The sequence below is a fragment of the Myxocyprinus asiaticus genome, chromosome 15 (assembly GCF_019703515.2).
Source record: "Myxocyprinus asiaticus isolate MX2 ecotype Aquarium Trade chromosome 15, UBuf_Myxa_2, whole genome shotgun sequence".
Lineage (NCBI taxonomy): Eukaryota > Metazoa > Chordata > Actinopteri > Cypriniformes > Catostomidae > Myxocyprinus > Myxocyprinus asiaticus.
This window is the reverse complement of record NC_059358.1, coordinates 14,540,684-14,560,774: the sequence shown is the minus strand read 5'-3', so window position 1 is coordinate 14,560,774 and position 20,091 is coordinate 14,540,684. Positions and strand designations below refer to the sequence as shown.

At 36.3% G+C, this 20,091-nt stretch overlaps 2 protein-coding genes across 6 annotated transcripts; both read right to left on the bottom strand.

Moving 5' to 3' along the window:
• Window positions 1–3,850: 3,850 nt before the first annotated feature.
• LOC127452933 (protein OSCP1-like) lies at window positions 3,851–16,709 on the bottom strand. Of its 5 annotated transcripts, none has more exons than XM_051718824.1 (11): window positions 16,342–16,709; window positions 13,403–13,441; window positions 12,916–13,070; window positions 12,355–12,522; window positions 12,098–12,178; window positions 10,675–10,778; window positions 8,291–8,419; window positions 7,988–8,057; window positions 7,591–7,730; window positions 7,337–7,400; window positions 3,851–5,048 (listed from the first exon to the last, which is right to left on the bottom strand). In XM_051718824.1, exons 1-11 carry the CDS (start codon window positions 16,604–16,606, stop codon window positions 4,929–4,931), a joined length of 1,335 nt encoding a protein of 444 aa, XP_051574784.1. In that variant the 5' UTR covers window positions 16,607–16,709; the 3' UTR covers window positions 3,851–4,928. The 5 variants fall into 5 exon arrangements, with proteins under 5 accessions (XP_051574784.1, XP_051574789.1, XP_051574786.1 ...); XM_051718829.1 differs by having other exon boundaries at window positions 13,403–13,483; window positions 16,342–16,607; XM_051718826.1 differs by lacking the exon at window positions 12,098–12,178 and having other exon boundaries at window positions 10,675–10,748; window positions 12,451–12,522.
• Window positions 16,710–16,953: 244 nt separating this feature from the next.
• Window positions 16,954–19,636, bottom strand: LOC127452952 (cornifelin-like). The gene is made up of 4 exons (XM_051718865.1): window positions 19,483–19,636; window positions 18,591–18,759; window positions 17,376–17,512; window positions 16,954–17,250 (listed from the first exon to the last, which is right to left on the bottom strand). Exons 2-4 carry the CDS (start codon window positions 18,697–18,699, stop codon window positions 17,152–17,154), a joined length of 345 nt encoding a protein of 114 aa, XP_051574825.1. The 5' UTR covers window positions 18,700–18,759; window positions 19,483–19,636; the 3' UTR covers window positions 16,954–17,151.
• Between the last annotated feature and the right edge of the window lie 455 nt (window positions 19,637–20,091).

Sequence of the window (20,091 nt, the reverse complement as noted above, 5' to 3'; positions counted from 1 at the left end):
AGCTCTTTTTCATTCTGTTTCAAAATGCAGTTTCTCAAAATCTGATTATAGACAATAGGTAGATTCTTATGTCTTATATTTAGATGATATTTAATAGAAATATTGAGTCACTCACTATAGTAGCCTATACTGAGCTGTGCCCAAGTGATTCTTATTTTTGTTTGACTAGTTTGCACCCATTTCAATAGATCTATGTTATATGCTTGAAAACTGAATGAATAAACTGGCTTCACATTTCTTTTCTTTATTGCCAGAAACTAAATGAATATATACTATATGGAAAATCAATATATGTGTATTTAGAATAATATCATTAACTCACTCTCAGGCAAACCCAGATGTGTATGACTTTCTTTTTTCTGTGGAACACAACTGAAGATTTTTCAAAGAATATCTCAGCTCTGTAGGTCCATTCAATGTAAGTCATCAGGGTCCAAAACACTGAAGCTTCAAAAAGGACATAAAGCTAGCATAAAAGTAATCCATACAACTCCAGTGGTTAAATCACATAATGTCAAAATATGTTGTGCTGTAGGAGTTTAAAAAAAAAAAAAAGCCCAGGTAATGAAAATCACAAGCTCTTTCCCATCGAGAAACAACTGTGACAGCAGTTCATTCATAACTGGGTGGGTGAGTCTCCCACGACTATTCAAATGAACACAGGGGTTTTCAGTATTGCTTGTTTGGAAAAGTCATAAAAAACCAAGTACTTAAACAGCATGTGCCAGTGAGAGGCTTAGAGGCAAAATGCAATAAAATGATCTTCTTTTATTAAACTTTATATTCCCTTGACATAAACCCAGCCTTGCTAAAATACTGTGCTGGGTGTTGTTCAAAATTCAAGCACTCAATGTGCATGCACTAAAACAGGAGCTATACAGCACAAGCATACAATTATGAGATAAGAGTGTTGACAGCTAGCTCGCACTAACCCTTTAATTCTTTCTTTAGGTATTGATGAAAGAAAAAAAACATGACATTTGTAATAACCAAGGTGACCATTTCTAAACACAAAAACACAAAGTGCTGCATTGTTCTATTGTGCTATCTAGTGTTTGGGGCTCTAGTGTAAGGGAGGCTCTGTAGCACCCCCATTTTCACCTAAAATCACCAAAATTGGTACATATATTGTTCTCATAAAGCCGAACAACTTTCATACTCACAGTCATTAGCTCTGCCCATTAGCTCTGCAGGAAGTTGGCCATTTTGGATTTTCTGAAAATTGCAGACTCTGAACTTTTGACTCCTCCTAGGGGATGTGACTGGCACCAAATTTGTGCAACATCATGCCAAGACATTGTAGATGCTAAATTGCGAATGGATTTTTGATATTTTTAATGATGTCGCCATGGCGAAGCAATAAATTTATGGCGAAAATGGAAAACAGGAAGTGCCTTATATCTTCTGTGTGCATTGCGTGATTTTGATGAAAATTCAGCTGTATGTTTGGTAATGAGAGCTGATCACATTGATGCAGCTATTATGGGTCACTGTCATAGCGCCACCAACTGGCAGCAGGAAGTATGGCACTTTTAACAGACTTTGAAATAGCCCTCTTGTGTTTACATGAATTGCTTCAAAATTATTTAGAATATTGTCAAGACAGTGCTGATGTAAAATTCTAAAGGAATATTTGATATCTTAAATACTGTTGCCATGGCAACACATTAATTTGTATTATTCCTTTCTTCCTATATTTGGGTGTTTTTGAGGCCCTTGGCATGCTTCAAATTTCATGAAATTTTGCACACACATCAGAGTCGTTGGCCATTAGGTCTGGGCAAAAGTTCACGCATGGTGTGTGTGTGTGTGTGTGTGTGGGGGGTTGGGGGGGGGTCTCTTTAGCACCCCCTTTAAAATGGCCATGTAAGCTGGCCTCTGTAGCACCCCCATTTTCACCTACAGTCACCAAAATTGGTACATATACAGTTCTCATCAAGCCAGACAACTTTCATAATTAGTCATTAGCTCCGTCCAACAGTAAATCGGTCATTTTAGATTTTTTTAATATTGCAGTCTCTGAAGTTTTAAATACTCCTCCTAGGGGATCAATGAGACTGTCACCACATTTAGATAACATTATCCCAAGACAGTGAAGATGCTACATTTTAAACAGATTTTTCATATATCGAATGGTGTTGCCATGGTGAGGCATTAAATGAATGGCAAAAATAGGAAACAGGAAGTGTTGCCTTTCTTCTGTGTGCATTGTGTGATTTAGATCAAAATTTAGATGTATGTTTAGTCTTGGGGGCTAATCACATGGATGTGACTATTTTGGGTCATGGTCATTGTGCCACCACCTGGCAGCAGGAAGTGTGGCTCTTACAATAGACTTTAAAATAGTGCTCTTATATTTACCCAAATTGCTTCAAAATTGTTTAGAATAATGTCAAATGCCAAATGCATGTGTCCACCTAGCACTGTTTTCCGAAAGCCACCGGGTGGAAATGGACCCATGGTGCTTGGGCCTGTCATCACTGTTTGCAGCTATATTTGATTTTGTGGATTTAGCTTTGAATGATTTTAGATTTTATTTCTTACTTTTAATTATTATGCATGATTCAACAAGAAAGTATTAAAGAAAGTATATTTCTAAGCAGGATTTGCACTTTGCTGAAACTAAGATTTGACACTGCACAGAGATGTCAAATAATTATGTACATTCGGCAAAAAGCAGACACACTGACAGAGTATCAGTAATTGCAAAAAGATCTACTTTATTTCATATTCAAATCTAATATTTCAATATAATGAAACAGTAAATATGGAGGGCCAAATTACTCAAAATTAAATATTTAAAACAATCATTAAATACATAATGAAATTGTTATAAAACTTTATAATCATTAAATTAATCATTAAATATGTCTGTAAAAAATGTAAGTACCAAGTTCAGCTCTTGCTTAAGTGAAATTTCCACCAAAAGATAATCCTTAAAGGGATAGTTCACCCAAAAATTTAAATTCTCTCAACATTTACTCACCCTCATGCCACTCCAGATGTGTATGACTTTCTTTCTTCTCCTGAACACTAACAAAGACTTTTAGAAGAATATCTCAGCTCTTTAGATCCACACAATGCAAGTAACCATGTCTTCAGAAGCAATATGATAAATGTGAGTGATAAACAGATAAATATTTAAGTCATTTTCTACTGTAAATGTACAATTTCACATTCTTCTTCTTTTGTTTTTGGCGATTTGCATTCTGCACCTAATGGGCAGGGAAGAGAATAAAAAAGAAAAACCTACTAAAATATTGATCTATTTCTCACCCACACCATATTGCTTCTGAAGATACTGATTTAACCACTGGAGTCTTATGGATTACTTTTATGCTGCCTTTATGTGCTTTTTGGACATTGCATTGAATGGACCAAGAGAATTGAGATATTATTCTAAAAATCTTTGTTTGTGTTCTGCAGGAGAAAGTCATACACATCTGGGATGGGATGAGGGTGAGTAGAGAGAATTTTCATTTTTGGGTGAACTATCCCTTTAAATGAGAATGGACACAACTAGTTCTAAAACAAAATTCAAGGGACATTTACTGATTTATTTAGTGATTCAATGATTCATTATTTTGTAGTTTTTTTTTTATTTCATTATGTATTTAATAATTTGTTTAAATATTTAATTATTTAATTTTAAGTAATTTGGCTCTCCATAAGTAAACAGACAAATTAACTTTGATTTACAGTACATTCACTTCAATAAATAAACTCTTTTATGCTTGTGGAAAAAAATAAATAAAATAATAATAATAATAATAATAGTAGTAATATATATATATATATATATATATATATATATATATATATATATATATATATATATATTTCATCCACCATACATATTGCATTGCTTTCTTTCCATGGAAGGTGGCATTCATATATACATTTTCCCTTTAAGTTATGCAATAATTGCACATTCTAAGACATCAACATTTTATTTGAATTGTGACAATTTCTTAACATTGAAATACCTGACTCTGTTGCATTTTTATCAAACAAAAGTACATAAATTGTCCTGGGGCTTCCTATAAACCAGGGGATTCCTGGGATGTGTGCTAAATATTTACTGCAAGTGCACTTCGGTTTCCTCCAATACCCTCCAATATCTTAAAAAGATATTATTACTCTATTCTATAAATTCTATTATTATTTACTCACCCTCATGTTGTTCCAACCCTATATGACTTTCTTTCTTCCGGGGAGCAAAACAGAAGAACAATTTAATTGCACCTTTTTTACATACAATGAAAGTGAATGGTGAGTGAGGCTAACATTCTGCCAAACATTTCCTTTTGTGTTCCACAGAAGAAAGGATGTCATACGGGATTGAAACAACATGAGGTTGAGTAAATAATGACAGAATTGTAATTTTTGGGTGGGCTATCCCTTAAAGCAGAGCTTATTGTTTGGATACAACACAAATATAGAGTACTTGAACATCATAACCTGCACCTTTCAGTTGCACATCAAACAAAAGATTTAACTGAATTCCATGTGCACAGATTGTCCTCTTAGAAAGACAACTAAGACAGTTCAGGAAAGGTGTATCATTCTGTCCACTGATCTAAATGTCACAGAAGTCTCACATTGCTGGCCGACACTACTGTGAAGACTGAAATCAAACCAGAGCCTCAGTAGTTATACAAACAGTCCACTACTGATTTTGGAACATTGCTGTTACCTGCTTTTTGCATTTCTTGCATTTGGTAGCAGGAGAGGAAAACTGGCATGAAATTCACAAAGAAAATCTCTTGGAGCTTAGCTGTCATTCTTACGTGGATATGGTACCTGTTGTCGCTGTAGAGACAAAAGGCCTCTTTGCTGAGTAAGACACATTGTAGCATTTTATCCTGCTTAAACACTCAGTCACTCTCCTCAGCCAAAGGGAACATCAAGTCAACATCAAGTCTACATCACAGACCATCCATCATGGCCAGGAGGTCATCACCCTTGCTGCTGGAACTGGGGGCTGGCTCACCCGCCTTCCCAAACTCCCCCATGATCTTAGCCAGCTCAGCATTGGTCTGTTTGTCCTGAAAGACAAGGTAAGTGACCCAGTGAGAGGTGTAATGTTACTCCAATCGTCCTCTTGTTAGCTCAGCCAGTTTACCCAAGACACATAATCTTTAGCTTGTCAAAGACCAATTAGACAATCTGAGAGCTTTGTCTCAGTGAGGGTGGATCATTGGTAAGCAGGGATTACAAAGTTTTCTGAGGCCTAGGATCAAGCAACGCTGCACTGAAACAACCTAAGTTTATTAATACCAATCAAAAGTTTCGAAAGACACACTTGACTGAGTATATGTTTCTCATGAACTTAAAAACCTTTTGATCTAAAGGCTTATGCTTAAAGGGATATAGTTATATACAGATATATATATATATATATATATATATATATATATATATATATATATATATATTAAAGGGATATAGATATGTAGTTGTGCTCAACACAAAGATTTTTAGAAGAATATATCTGCTCTATTGGTCCTCACAATGCAAGTAAATGGGTACCAACATTTTCAAGACATAATGTATTGGATTGGGTTAAATCCATGTCTTTTGAAGCAATTGAATGGGTGTGGGTAAGTAACAGATCAATATTTAAGTCCTTTTCTACTTGTGGCAGGGTGAGCAAGAGACAGACACAGTGGGTGTGGTGTCAAGCCTCGGAGAGGCATTTATTGGAAACAATAATAAATGTAAAAATGTCCAAAAGGGGTAATAGTGTCCAAGGGGGAATAGTGTTCATAATAAAGGGGGAATCTGGCATCCTCACTGTGAATGGGGCTCCATGAAATGGGCGGGGTAGTGTTCATAGGAAAGCCCAGGCACGGGCTGGGTCAGTCGGCCGCTCACACTCCCCTCCAAAGTCCACGGCACGTGGGGCAGCGGCGTCACTGGCGGCCTGTCTTCCCAGACCCGTGGCAAGTGTGAGGGTAAGGTGACCCGGCACCTAGCCCATTGGCGGCAACATGAGCAGTTCACCCCCGACGACTCATTACAACGTCTGGGGGTCTGAAGAACGGGTCCGGCAGCACATCCACTCATCTGATCACTCCCAGCTCTGGTCCTGGGCATGCGAGGATGCCAGTGTGTGCACACATGGAGATTTGAAGCCGGCTCCCTGAGAAGAGGTGCGCTCTGCGTTTTAAAGACAGCGGTGATGAAGCATTATCCCCATCAGGTGTGCTTCATTCACCGCTGACCAAACGAGGCTTATTAATTACGCAACTCTTCTCGCTCTCCCGCCCAACTCCTGTTGTGAGCCTGGCTGAAGGGCGGCCCTAAGAGGCGGGGTGACGATGACGAACTAGAGGGGCAGATCATTCTACCACATACTGTAAATCTCCACTTTCACGTCCACATTCTTCTTCTTTTGTTTTTTGCCAATCCACATTCTTCGTGCAAGCCACCTAGTGGTCGGGGCTTGTAAATGGAGAAAATTTATAGTAAAAAAAATGATTTAAATATTTATTTGTTTCTCACCCATACCTATCATATTGCTTCTGAAGACATGGATTTAACCACTAGAGTCATATGGATTACTTTTATGCTGCCATTATGAGCTTCAAAGTTCTGGCCACCATTCACTTGCATTGTATGGATCTACAGAGCGGAGATATTCTTTTAAAAAACTTCGTTTGTGTTCTGCAGAAGAAAGAAAGTCATGCACATCTGGGATGGCATGAGGGTGAGTAAATAATGAGAGAATTTTTATTTTCTGGTGAACTATCCTTTTAAATGCTTGAAATTAGTTTTGTTGACATAAATTATGGTTACATATTACTTTCCTTACAATACGTTCTATTTTAAATTATTCTGTACTATTCTATGCAATACTTCAATACTGTTTAAATGACCTCCCAGGTGAAGTTGGTTAATGCAATGTAGGCAATGAGTTGCTACTTCAAAGAAGCTTAAAGCTTACATTTTCAGTCACATTCCCATACTTATATTTGTTTTATTTCATAGGTTTGATGAGTTTACTACACAAAAAAATTTCACAAGATTTACACATTTAAATTTCACAACAAAATTCCATCAAATTGAGTAATCTTTAATAAAATTTTAAAAATGAAATATTTAAAATTGTATTCATTTAATTTTGCCAATGGAATTTAATGGAACTTTGTTATGAAATTAAAATGCATAAATCTTAAAAATAGGCTAAAATATTTTTGGGGTGTATTATTTTAAAATGTGTAAAATAGAAATAATAAAGCATGACTAGGTGTGTGTGTCCAGACTTTTGACTAGTAATATACATGCATACAAACATAAAAAAAAAACATTGTTGTGTGAACCAACAATTTACCTTTGTTGCTTGGATATTAATAACTTCATAAGAAAGCTCATCCGGTCTTGATATCAAAGCTTCCCTGTGGGAGAAAAGAATCTATAATTCAATATGTTAATAAAATCACATTCAAAATGAACAATATTTATTTAATTGCAAAAATAAAATAAAATAAAAAATATTTCAAGCTTAATGTATTTTCTGTAATCAGTCATGTTACCCTGTTTGTCACAGTCTGATCAATTTAACTTTAGTTCAGTCAAAAAACATACTCTTCCTCCTCATCAGTGGCGAAAAGGTTAACACGGAAGCCAGAGTCCGTACTAGCTGGTTTCTGCACTTCCAATCCTCCCATCAGTCTAGCAAGGAGGTTCAATTCTTCTTTTGCCAGAGGATTTGGAGTTGTGTTGACCTTCAGAAGTGTATGATTAAGCACAAATATGCAGCTTTTAAGTAAATAACGCATGCTGATTCCATCGCATTAAACATTTTCATTAAATATAATTTATCAATAGTTTTCATGACATATTTAATAATCCAACATTCTGAAAAGTTTTAAAAGTGACACAAATATACAAAGAGGAAGCAATTTCGGCAAATCAGCCAAATGATGTAAAAGCAACACAAAATATATAAAAAAAAGTAAAATCAAAGTATAATTCCCTTTACCTTAGTGTGTTGTGAGGAGTCTTTGGAGGTTCCAGACATGTGTGTCTCAACAGGGCGACTCACACTGTACCTGAAAGAACAAACAGGACAGTTGCAGGGCTAATGCTCCAGTGAAAGGTTTATAGCAAAATTATTCACAAATCAATTAGAGACATCACTTTGCCAATGATAAAACTTAACATGGCACGTGATTAATTACATCCCATTACATCAAGGGTTACTGAAGATCCAGGGAGGGCATTACTGATGGGATTCCACTGTTGAATATCAGTTGGAATTGGCTGTAAAGTGGTTGATGCTCACATGTTTGTGCCCAGTTTGATGACTCGATCACCATACATTTCGAAAGAACCCTCACGGAGAGCGGAGCTGTAATTGCCACAGTCACGGAACTGCAAACTTTTCACCTCCTCGCCAGTACAGCTAAACATCCTGGGAATTAAACACATTCATAAAAAAACAAATGAGGATATACATGACATAGCAAAAAAGAAACTCAATGCAACAATCAAACCTGCATCACGAAGAAATTATAATATTGTTGAAATAAGGATCAATTAACATTGTGCACCACCTGACACAAAATCAAGGGATATTGACATGAAATACTTTTGGGAAACTGAGATGTCCTGTCCTTTTAAACTACTTAAAAGAGCAAAAAATGGTGACCAGTCACACAACAGGGTTATTAAACATTTACAGTTGTGCTCAAAAGTTTGCATAACCTTGGAGAATTGGCAATATATGTACCATTTTTAAAGAAAACATGAGTGAGCAGGCAAAACACATTTCTTTTATTTCTTATGGGATTCATATTCAGCTGTAGGTTATAACAGAATGGCACAATCATAAAACAAAACATGGCAACAAAGAAAAAAATGAAATGACCCCTGTTCAAAAGTCTGCATACCCTTAGTTCTTAATACTGTGTATTGTCCCCTTTAGCATCAATGACAGCGTGCAGTCTTTTGTAATAGTTGTCTATGAGGCCCCAAATTCATGCAGGTGGTATAGCTGTCCATTCGTCTTGGCAAAATGCCTCCAGGTCATGCAAAGTCTTTGGTCGTCTTGCATGAACCGCATGTTTGAGATCTCCCCAGAGTGGCTCGATGATATTAAGGTCAGGAGACTGTGATGGCCACTCCAGAACCTTCACCTTTTTCTGCTGTAACCACTGGAGGGTCAACTTGGCCTTGTGCTTAGGGTTATTGTCATGCTGGAAAGTCCAAGAGCTTCCCATGCACTGCTTTCGTGCAGAAGAATGCAAATTGTCTGCCAGTATTTTCTGATAACATGCTGCATTCATATTGCCATAAATTTTCACAAGATTCCCCGTGCCTTTAGAGCTCACACCCCCCAAAATATCAGTGAGCCACCACCATGCTTCACAGTGGGGATGGTATTCTTTTCACTATAGGCCTTGTTGACCCCTTTCCAAACATAGTGCTTATGGTTGTGCCTGTCAAGGTGTGTCGGGCATATTGTAACCGGCCTTTTTTGTGGCATTGGCGCAGTAAAGGCTTCTTTCTGGCAACTCGACCATGCAGCTCATTTTTGTTCAAGTATTGTCGTATTGTGCTCATTGAAACAACCACACCGTCTTTTTCCAGAGCAGCCTGTATTTCTCCTGAGGTTACCTGTGGGTTTTTCTTTGTATCAAGAACAATTCTTCTGGCAGTTGCGGCTGAAATCTTTCTTGGTCTACCTGACCGTGGCTTCATACCAAGAGATCCCCGAATTGTCCACTTCTTAATAAGTGATTGAACAGTACTGACTGGCATTTTTAAGGCTTTGGATATCTTTTTATATCCTTTTCCATCTTTATAAAGTTCCATTACCTTGTTACGCAGGTCTTTTGACAGTTCTTTTCTGCTCCCCACGGCTCAGTATATAGCCTGCTCAGTGCATCCACATGAGAGCTAAAAAACTCATTGACTATTTATACACAGGCACAAATTACAATTTAAAAAGACACAGGTGTGGGAAATTAACCTTTAATTGCCATTTAAACCTATGTGTGTCACCTTGTGTGTCTGTAACAAGGCCAAAAATTCAAGGATATGTAAACTTTTGATCAGGGCCATTTGGGTGATTTCTGTTATCATTATAATTTAAGAAGGAGCCAAACAACTATGTGATAATAAATGGCTTCATATGATCACTATCCTTACATAAAAGACAGTTTTTTTGCATGATCAGTCATATTTTCAAAATCAAGGCACATTTGAGCACAACTGTATATACAGTACATTTTAAGTTAACTATCTGGTTGCTGATAAAGTTCATGGACATGCTATATGTCAACTGGCCGTAGGCACAATTAGAATTACTGCTTTCAGTCACAGCCTAAACACAGACTCTGCTATAATTAGAAAAGCTCTTATACTGTATGTCAAAGACTTTTGCTAATGCAATTAACCATAAACCCTCATTGTCAGACTCAGTCAGAGACTGAGTGACACAGGTGGATTCAGAGCAAACTTTATCCATGATTTCAGAGGCTATTTATTATTAATATTCAACTTAAATATTGCTATTCCCTTGCTTTGACACATAGTGTGCTTTGGTTGCATAAATACTGGAATAATATGTGTTTATTGCAAGGGATACTGAATTAACTCTAGGAATAGTAGCAGCAACCTCTCCAGCTAAAACAGCCTGTGAACAGCTTGAAATGCAATGAATACCTGATGAGTCCCGGTGTGTGTGTCCCATATGGAACAGGCCCAAAAGTGGGGAGGACAAATCGTCCATTGGAGTTCTGCACTTTGTCTTTTAGGAAAATTGATACCTAAAAAAAACAATGGAAGTTTCATATCACATTTACTTAGCTTTGTTTAACTTAATACTCCTTAATACAATAGTACATGATTACTTGCATATTAGAAAAATCACCAAAAAATACTGGCCATTTAAAGGAATACATAACGTAAAAATCAAAATTCTGTCATCAATTACTCACCCTCATGCCTTCCCAGGTGTGTATGAATTTCTCTCTTCTTTAGAACACAAATGAAGATTTTTAGAAAAATATCTCTGCTCTATAGGTCCATATAATGTACATGAATGCACTCCAAAACTTTGAAGCTCAAAAAAAGCATATAAAGACAGCATAAAAGTAATCCATACGACTCTATTGGTCTAATCCATGTCTTCTGAAGCAATCCAATTGGTTTTGGGTGAGAACAGACCAAAATGTAAATCTTTTTTCACTATAAATCCGCAGTCTCCTTGGCGATCACGATTTCAAGCTCGATTACACTTCCTAGTGCCATTTAGCGCTCTGAGCATGTGTCAAGCGTTAGAAAGTGTAATCGAGCTTGAAATCATGATTGTGCCTATTGACTGCAATGGAAAAACCCAAAACTGATTGGATCGCTTCAGAAGACATGGATTGAACCACTGGAGTCGTATGGCTTATATTTATGCTGCCTTCTTTTGCTTTTTGGAGCTTCAAAGTTTTGGTCACCACTCCAGGTGTATGGACCTTCATTTGTGAAGGAAAAATCTTTTGTGTTCAGCAGAAGAAAGAAAACTTAAAAACTTTACAACTGAATACCACTTGCATACATCAGCAGAGCAGAGTCAGTCATATCACAGGAAGATCAAGTCGGGATATTTTGATTAAAGATTACGAGGTCTAATTTAAAAAAAAAAAATTGGCAATATGAATGGATGAATCGTTCATGATAAGACCAGTAACAGGCATTAATAAAATAAATAGGGTCAATTTTGATTTCATGCCCACTTTAACGTGTATATTTACAGTAAAAAATGAAATAAATATTGATTTGTTTCTCACCCACTCCTATCATAACACTTCTGAAGACATGGATTCAACCACCGAAGTATTATAGATTACTGTTATGCTGCCTTAATATGCTTTTTGGACCTTCAAAATTTTGGCCACCATTCACTTGCATTGTATGGACCTACAGCTGAAATATTCTTCTAAATATCTTTATTTGTGTTCTACAGAAGAAAGAAAGTCATACACATCTGTGATGGCATGAGGGTGAGTAAATGATGAGAGAATTTTCATTTTTTGGGGGGTGAACTGTTCCTTTAATTTAGGTTTTCTGAGCATTCCGTGTGTATAGCAAGACTTACTCTTATATGCATATCTTGAAAGAAGATGAGAAGTGTTTGTCTAATTAGTTGAAACTCTCCACCAGATAAAGGGGTATATATCTTTGAATTACAAGAAAAGAGACACCTTTTAAGCCACAACCAGAGATTATCTTGATTATCTTAAGTTATAGCTAAACATTTGAGTAACAGCAAATGACCTGCAAATGTTTTATATTAAGCTCTACAAGTCTACAGTTCTTCAGTAATGTTTATGGCAGTTGGCTGAACCCTGCTACCTCTAGGAGTTGTCTGTTTGTTTCATCCACTTGGCTTAGGATACTGGGAGTGTCCTTCACAAAGTCCCTGATGGCATCCATGTGGTTGAAGGATACAAGGAGGATGTCTTTAGGACGAGGACAAAGCAGGACTTGATACTTAAACGCCATGGTCATCAGGTCATAGAGCTATGCAGGAGAAAAGCAAAATGCAAAGGTGTTGATAAAAAAGCCATTAAATAACTTGTGATATTACACACCAGAGGGAGCCATTCGACAAAGTTTATGTGGTAAGTGTGTTATTAAACCGTTTTGACACATGAAGAGAATTTCGAATGAAAGATCAAAATAAGATACAAGTAGTCTGCCTATCTCACAATCTCTGAGTGTTTCAAAACACAGAAAAAAGAACTAATTCATGAGAATTCACTCATTTGTGAAGAATACAGAGTTTTGTAGAATGGCGTAGGTAAAATAGTAAGCTGTTTACATTGATAAAATGTGCAAAAATGTAATAAAACAATCTGTAAATGTTATTTGAATTTGAAAAAATGGCAACGTGTTCTTGGCTGTTGTCTTTACCTTGTCCATACTTGCTTGATTGAGTCTCATGATTGAAGCGTGAGCCAGTCGATCAAACACCGTCCTCAAGGCTTTCTTGGAATACAGCTCTTGTGGCTTGAACAGCTCCTCCAGGAACTTCTTATTGAACATGGTGGTAATGATATCATTCATGACTATCACAACACAAAAAACAGAAACAGTTGCAGTAAGTCAAAAGCAATTCTGTGCAAATACAAAAGCGAAAACCAAGCAAGCAGAATGCAATCTGTCGTAAGCTGTACTGCAGAGAATGAGAAAAAAAAAATAGTGATCAAAATTAAGCTTTTTTTTTTTTTAAGTGTGTTTCTTACACAAAACCATTCAAAATGTAAAATAACGGCAACAAGAGTGCAGAAATCCCATCTCCATCTACATAGAGCAAGTGAGCCTATGAGAGCTGATATGTACACACTCACGCTACTTCGTTCTATGGCCAGCAGCGAAGCAAGCAGAATATTAACAATACCTCTTTTCCTGTCCTCCTCTAGCCAATCTGCTACAGGGGCTACAAAGATTTCAAATCACAAAGATGATACTGAAAGTGATCCTAGAAGGAAATTGACGTAATTATACAGCATCAGCTATTTACATCACAGCTATATACATCACAGTTGTCATCTGCAAGAGAGTAACATATTGTGACCACTGCAGTATTTGATGCCAATGTGTGATGCCTGCATAACTACAAAGTTGATTACATGATAAAAAATGTATTTCTTTGTCTAATATACTAAAGGTCCTACAAAGATTGCAAATCAAAAAGTGGAAACCACAAAACAGGCACATATTAGACAGAAAACCATGATACTGCAAAGCTTTTAAGGAAATGTCATTTAGTCACAGTGCTGCCTGCAACAAAAATAAAGGTGAGCATTGAGCAAAGGTAAAGTCCATTTAACTACAATGTATGAACGATAAATACAATACCTCTGAAAACATTAAAGAGATAGTTCACCCAAAAATGATCATGCCATCCCAGATGTGTATGACTTTCTTTTCTTCTGCAGAACACAAATGAGATATTCAGAAGAATATTTCAGCTCTGTAGGTCCGTACAATGCAAGTGAATGGTGGCCACAACTTTGAAGGTCCAAAAAGCATATTAATGCAGCATAAAAGTAATCCATAATACTTCGGTGGTTGAATCCATGTCTTCAGAAGCAATATGATAGGAGTGGGTGAGAAACAAATCAATATTTATTTCCTTTTTTTATTTACTGTAAATCTACACATTAAAGTGGGCATGAAATCAAAATTGACCCTATTTATTTTATTAATGCATGTTACTGGTCTTATCATGAACGATTCATGCATGCATATTGGTTATTTTATTTTTTAAAAATTAGACCTCGTAATCTTTAATCAAAATATCCTGACTTGATCTTCCGGTGATATGACTGACTCTGCTCTGCTGATGTATGCAAGTTGTACTCAGTTTTAAATCCTGCCCCCTTCAAGAGTATAAACAAACTTGCAGTCAAAGCAGCTAATGTAGAGATGAAAAGGTGTATTTTCTACTGTTTTCCTACAAAACTCCTGTTCCTTACCCCAAATTTCCTTGGTTACAGGCCAGCTGGCTTGAATTTACATTTGGAATGAGGAGGAATAACGGTGATTTCACAGATGTGTTCGAGATATTTCACGCCTGAATTGCTGAGGTGATCACTACTGAATACAATGCTTCAGATGCCTCTGGAGTTTATTCATATTTTTTAATGCAGGTATCTTGGGATGAACAGCACAAGTGGTTTTTTTTCCCTTTAGTGTATTGTGATTCAAAACGTTACAATATTGTTATCTTTTATTCACTCGTTTTTCAACCTCTACAGCCTTTTCGTAAGCAAAAACCGCAATATGCTCATGCGTTTATGTTGTCAGTTTGACCATCAATGTGTTGAGATCACTGCTCAGTTTCACCAATTACCGGTTCTGGCTCGAGTAGCATGGTGGAAGAGATGTGTGTTTGTGTCCACTGCAAACTTGTATTCACATCTGCCTCCACTCTGGTAAGCAACGCCCACTTTTCACAATCCAATCAACAACCGATGGATAAAATCAAGTTCAATAAGCCGTTTCAGTCGGAAATACGTCACAATACGGAAGTCATGCCGACTTTAACTTTCACATTCTCCTTCTTCTGTTTTGGAGACTCACCTTCTTCTTGCATATCGCCACCTACTAGGCAGGGAGGAGAATTTATAGTAAAAAATGGGACTTAAATATTGATCTGTTTCTCACCCACACCTATCATATCGCTTCTGACCACTGGAGTCTTATGGATTACATTTATGCTGCCTTTATGTGCTTTTTGGAGCTTCAAAGTTCTGACCACCATTCCTGATGGTGGATCTAACAGACCAACAGAGCTGAGATATTCTTCTAAAAATCTTTTTTTTTATTTTTTATTTTTATTTTTATTTTTTTAATCTCAGCAGAAAAAAGAAAGTCATACACATCTGGGGTGGCATAAGGGTGAGTAAATAATGAGAGAATTTTCATTTTGGGGCAAACTTTCCCTTTAATGGCCAAAACTTCTTGTTTGCTTTAGAAAAATGTTTCTAGTGTATCAGGATCTTTAGATACTAATAAATTGTAACATTAATTTTATTGAATTAGATAACAAGATATCAAACCATGTGGGATCAGCAAACAGATTTTGCTAGACATTTCCTCAGGACAAACTTCCATTATTTTTTAAGATTTCCCCCCCCTACAGTTACTTGTAACCAACTTTCATATAGTGGATCTATGTAGTTAATATCACATTATATGTGGACATGTTCCCCTAAGGTTGACCAACAAAAAAATGTCCAAAATTTGAGCAGTAGCCTATGACTATTGTTTTATTATCTAAGGCCTAACAAACTTTTTGTGTGTGTGTGTGTGAAATGTTTTGCTTGAAAAGTGTGCTATCTTTCTTTTAAATAAGTGCCACTTGGTCTGATATTTTCCTGTGCAATGCAATGCAATGATATGATATTCATACATTTTAAAGTTTGACTTAAGTGTCCAAACACTTTCTGTGGCCACTGTGGGTCTCTATGGATGATTAAACATGACAGATTAAGACTAATTTGGACATTGTAGCATATTTAAAATTTGTCTTGCCATTTTAATTAAGTCCTACAAATGGCAAGGCTTAAAAACACAAAAATGACACGCCTACTTTACTGACCGTGTCCTGGCTTGTAACTGAACTGGCCCATAGCACCACCACTGTTTTCAAACACAAAGGCTAACTGGCTAATTATGTACTGCAGAAGATCCAACTGCTTCCATAGAAAGATCACCCAGACATTATGCAATAACCATGGCTGGTCGTTTTAATAGATCATAATCTAGATCTCTAGACCAGACTGGCTTTATCTCCATTGTGATCTCCCTGGCATATTAGCTGCTATCTACCTTTCTTGGCTTTATCTGCTGGGATATTCTGAGCCCGTAAGCGCTGATCCAAAATGTACAGCATTTCTCCACCCAGATTAATGAAGAGCAGAGGCAGCGTTCTCGTCGACATCCTCTCTGTCGATGGAGGAAGAGCAACTAGTGTCGGCAAGGAATCACAGGCTATCTGTACGTCAAATGAAGATCCCGAAGAATAAATCAGCGTCTGTAAGTTTTCTCTCGGTTGCCAGGTCACCGCTAACAACAGCCAATCAGAAACGTTCATACTGCTGGATGACGATGACGTATTACTTCAGTCATCAATGAACAGCGATTGTACGCATGTAGTGTGTTATGTTGACATGCATGTATATTAAAATAAAATAATAATGAAAAAGAATCATTTGTACGGTTATTAATTTTACTGGGCAAACACCATATGTATATACAAGAAAAATGCTTTCTATTTAAACCAAATTTATATGTATTTATTTTAACCTTTTATTAAAAAACAACAAAACAAAAAAAACATGTAACGTCATAAAAGAATTGCAATGCATTTAAAAATATTTTTTTCTGGTAATATTAGTGATGTAAATATCTTTTTTCAATGTTCTTTAATAATACTTTGAAAAAATAAACCTTTTAAATTGCAGTGAACCCTTGTATTGCAAAGTTAGTTATATTTTTATAGTTTGTTAAATTATAATTTTGAAAATAAAGATTATAATTTAATGCATGACACTGTTGATTTTACTTAAACATGAATGCTTAAAAAAAAAAATGAAAGAGAAAAAAAAAATGAAACTTTGTTCTTAGTAAAGACAGTAATTAGGTCTCTCCATTCCTGATACGAATTTCTCTGGCCATTCGACATGTTTCAAATACTCCACAGCAACAGGCCATTAAAGCATCATTGCATATTGTGCCCTGCAGAAAAAAAAATACAAATAAATTGTGCAATACAAAATAACAAAACAATACATGTCTGGATAAGATTCCATAAATACACAATAAGGGTAATCTGATCCCCAAGAAAGATTTGTGTATTTTACCTGTATTCCATAGGTCAGTCGCATATGTGTCCTCATAGCAGCCATTCCTCCAGGTATACAAGAGAGACATACATTCTCTCCATACTTGTTTGCTGTGTAACAGCCGAGAGCTATTGGACAGATACAGCCAAGGGCACCTAGAGGACAAAAGAAAAATACAGAAAATTGCTTAGATGCAAACTGTTACTATAGTAAGCTTTAGGCAATGAACAATAATTTTACAGCATTTATTCATCTTAAAACTTATACTTGGCCAATACATTTTTAAAATCAAAAGTTGTAAAATTGAAAATTGTCTCATCATTTACTCACTCTCATGCCATTCCAGATGTGTATGACTTACTTTCTTCTGCAGAACACAAATTAAGATTTTTTAGAAGAATATTTCAGTTCTGTAGGTCCATACAATGCAAGTAAATGGGTGCCAAAATTTTAAAGCTCCAAAACCCACATAAAGGGAGCATAAAAGTAATCCATAAAACTCCAGTAGTTAAATCTATGTGATCAGACACAATATGATAGGTGTGGGTGAGAAACAGATCAATATTTAAGTCTGTTTTCATCATAAATTCTCCTCCCTGCCCAGTAGGGGGCGGTATGCACAAAGAACATGAATTGCCAAAAACAGAAGGAGAAAGTGAATAGGGGATTAAATATTTATCTTTTTCTCACCCACACCTATCATGTCGCTTCTGAAGATATTGATTTAACCACTGGAGTAATATGGATTACTTTTATGATGCCCTTATGTGGATTTTGGAGTTTTAAAATTTTGGCACCCATTCAATTGCATTGTATGGAACTACAGAGCTGAAATATTCTTCTAAAAATCTTCATTTGTGTTCTGCTGAAGACAGAAAGTCATAAACATCTGGGATGGCATGAGGGTGAGTAAATGAGAGAAGTTTCATTTTTGGGTGAAATATCCCTTTAACTAACATAAACAAGACTAATAAATGCTGTAAAAATATATTGTTAATTGTTTGTTCATGATACCTAATGCATTACGTAATGTTAACAAATAGAACCTTATTATGAAGTGTTACCTTTAACATTGAACAGTAAAAACTGTCTCGGTTTGTTAATTGACTAAACTTACAACTACTCCAGTGCTACTGTAAATGTTAAACTTTTGCTAAAATAGACCAATAAAATAGTATGAATTGAGGTGCACAGATTTTGGAAGTTTTTTTTTCCAACGCTGTCAGAACTTACAGACAAGTAGGTCACTGCAGCAAGAACAAAGACCAGTGCTCCACTCTCCTGTCTGCACATTTGTACCATAAGAGCCTGCACCAGGTTGAGTGATGACGGGGTTTGACATGTCAATCAAAAAGAGTGGTCCAGCAAGGAAGCTGAGAAAATGACTCAAGATGTTCTCTTCCTAGTGAATTGGAAGAAGAGTGACAAATGTATGTTCATCAGTTGTCTTGATTGAAGTTTTTGACTAAACACATCCTATGTATTTGATGAAACATGATTTGCTGATTTAGTATTTTATAAAAAAAAAAGAGAGCATTATTTGACATTATTTTCTATTCCACTTGTTATGAAGTTTGTTCTGTTGACTAGTTACAGTATTTCTGTTAAATTCTCCAGCATAAGTACTTTTTTGTTTTTTAAAAATTGCTTATACTAGACACATGCAACAAGAATATCGAACCAGTTCCTTTTAACTACTTATTCACACATACACTGTAAAAATGGCTAAATGTTAACTTGAGGTGCCATATCTGCCTAATCCGACCCTTACAATTTACTTTTGTGTGTAACCTAATGTATTCAGGTTGTTTTTGTCAGTAAATGATATGTTTGACTTAAATAAAACCAATTTAATTTGATGTTACCACATGAAGCACATTTTTTAGGTTACCTGACATTTTTACAGGTTGTATTATTTACAAACAATTTCCTTATATGTACACTGTACCACTACCATGAAACAATAAAATTTGGCAAATAATAATATATGAGAAAAACGATAACATTTCTAATGGAGTGAATTAAAACTAAAACTTGAAACGATAAATTGAAATAAAGTCAATAAAGAATAGATTTCTCTAGAATGTTCTGTAACGTAAAACAAATTAGAAACTACAAAAGGTACCTCGTGTTCTTCTGAGCCTCTTGATCTGAGGTTTTTCAGCTGAAAAGGAAGTATGTGTAACACACGCCAACGCACTGTTTGCTACTCTAGTATGCAACATTTCCGATTCACACCAATATAAGCTTCACACCAAACACATCACAGGGGGAGGTCCGAGTTGTTCATTGTAATAGGAAATGTGACCGAACAGAATTTTCAGCAATCAATATACATACTCACGTGTAAAAGAACTGACACTTTGACCTTAGATCATTCACCTGATTGTCATGCATTTCTTGTCAAATAAAAGTTAAGGGAACTGAGAGCAACCAAACCATTTGCTCAAGACGCATAACCACAACACATCAGTCATGCATAAGTCAGAGGTCGTCCATTTGTTGTTGATCCAAAACTCCTGACCAAATATTTCATCAAAGGACTTCTATGAGGGGAGTGGTGGCTCTGGGTTACTGAGCAGAAGGTTGGGGGTTCAAGCCCCAGCACCACCAAGATGCCACTGTTGGGCCCTTGAGCAAGGCCCTTGACCCTATCTGCTCCAGGGGTGCCATATCATGGCTGACCCTGCACTCTGACCCCAGCTTAGCTGGGATATGTGAGAAAAAAAAGAAT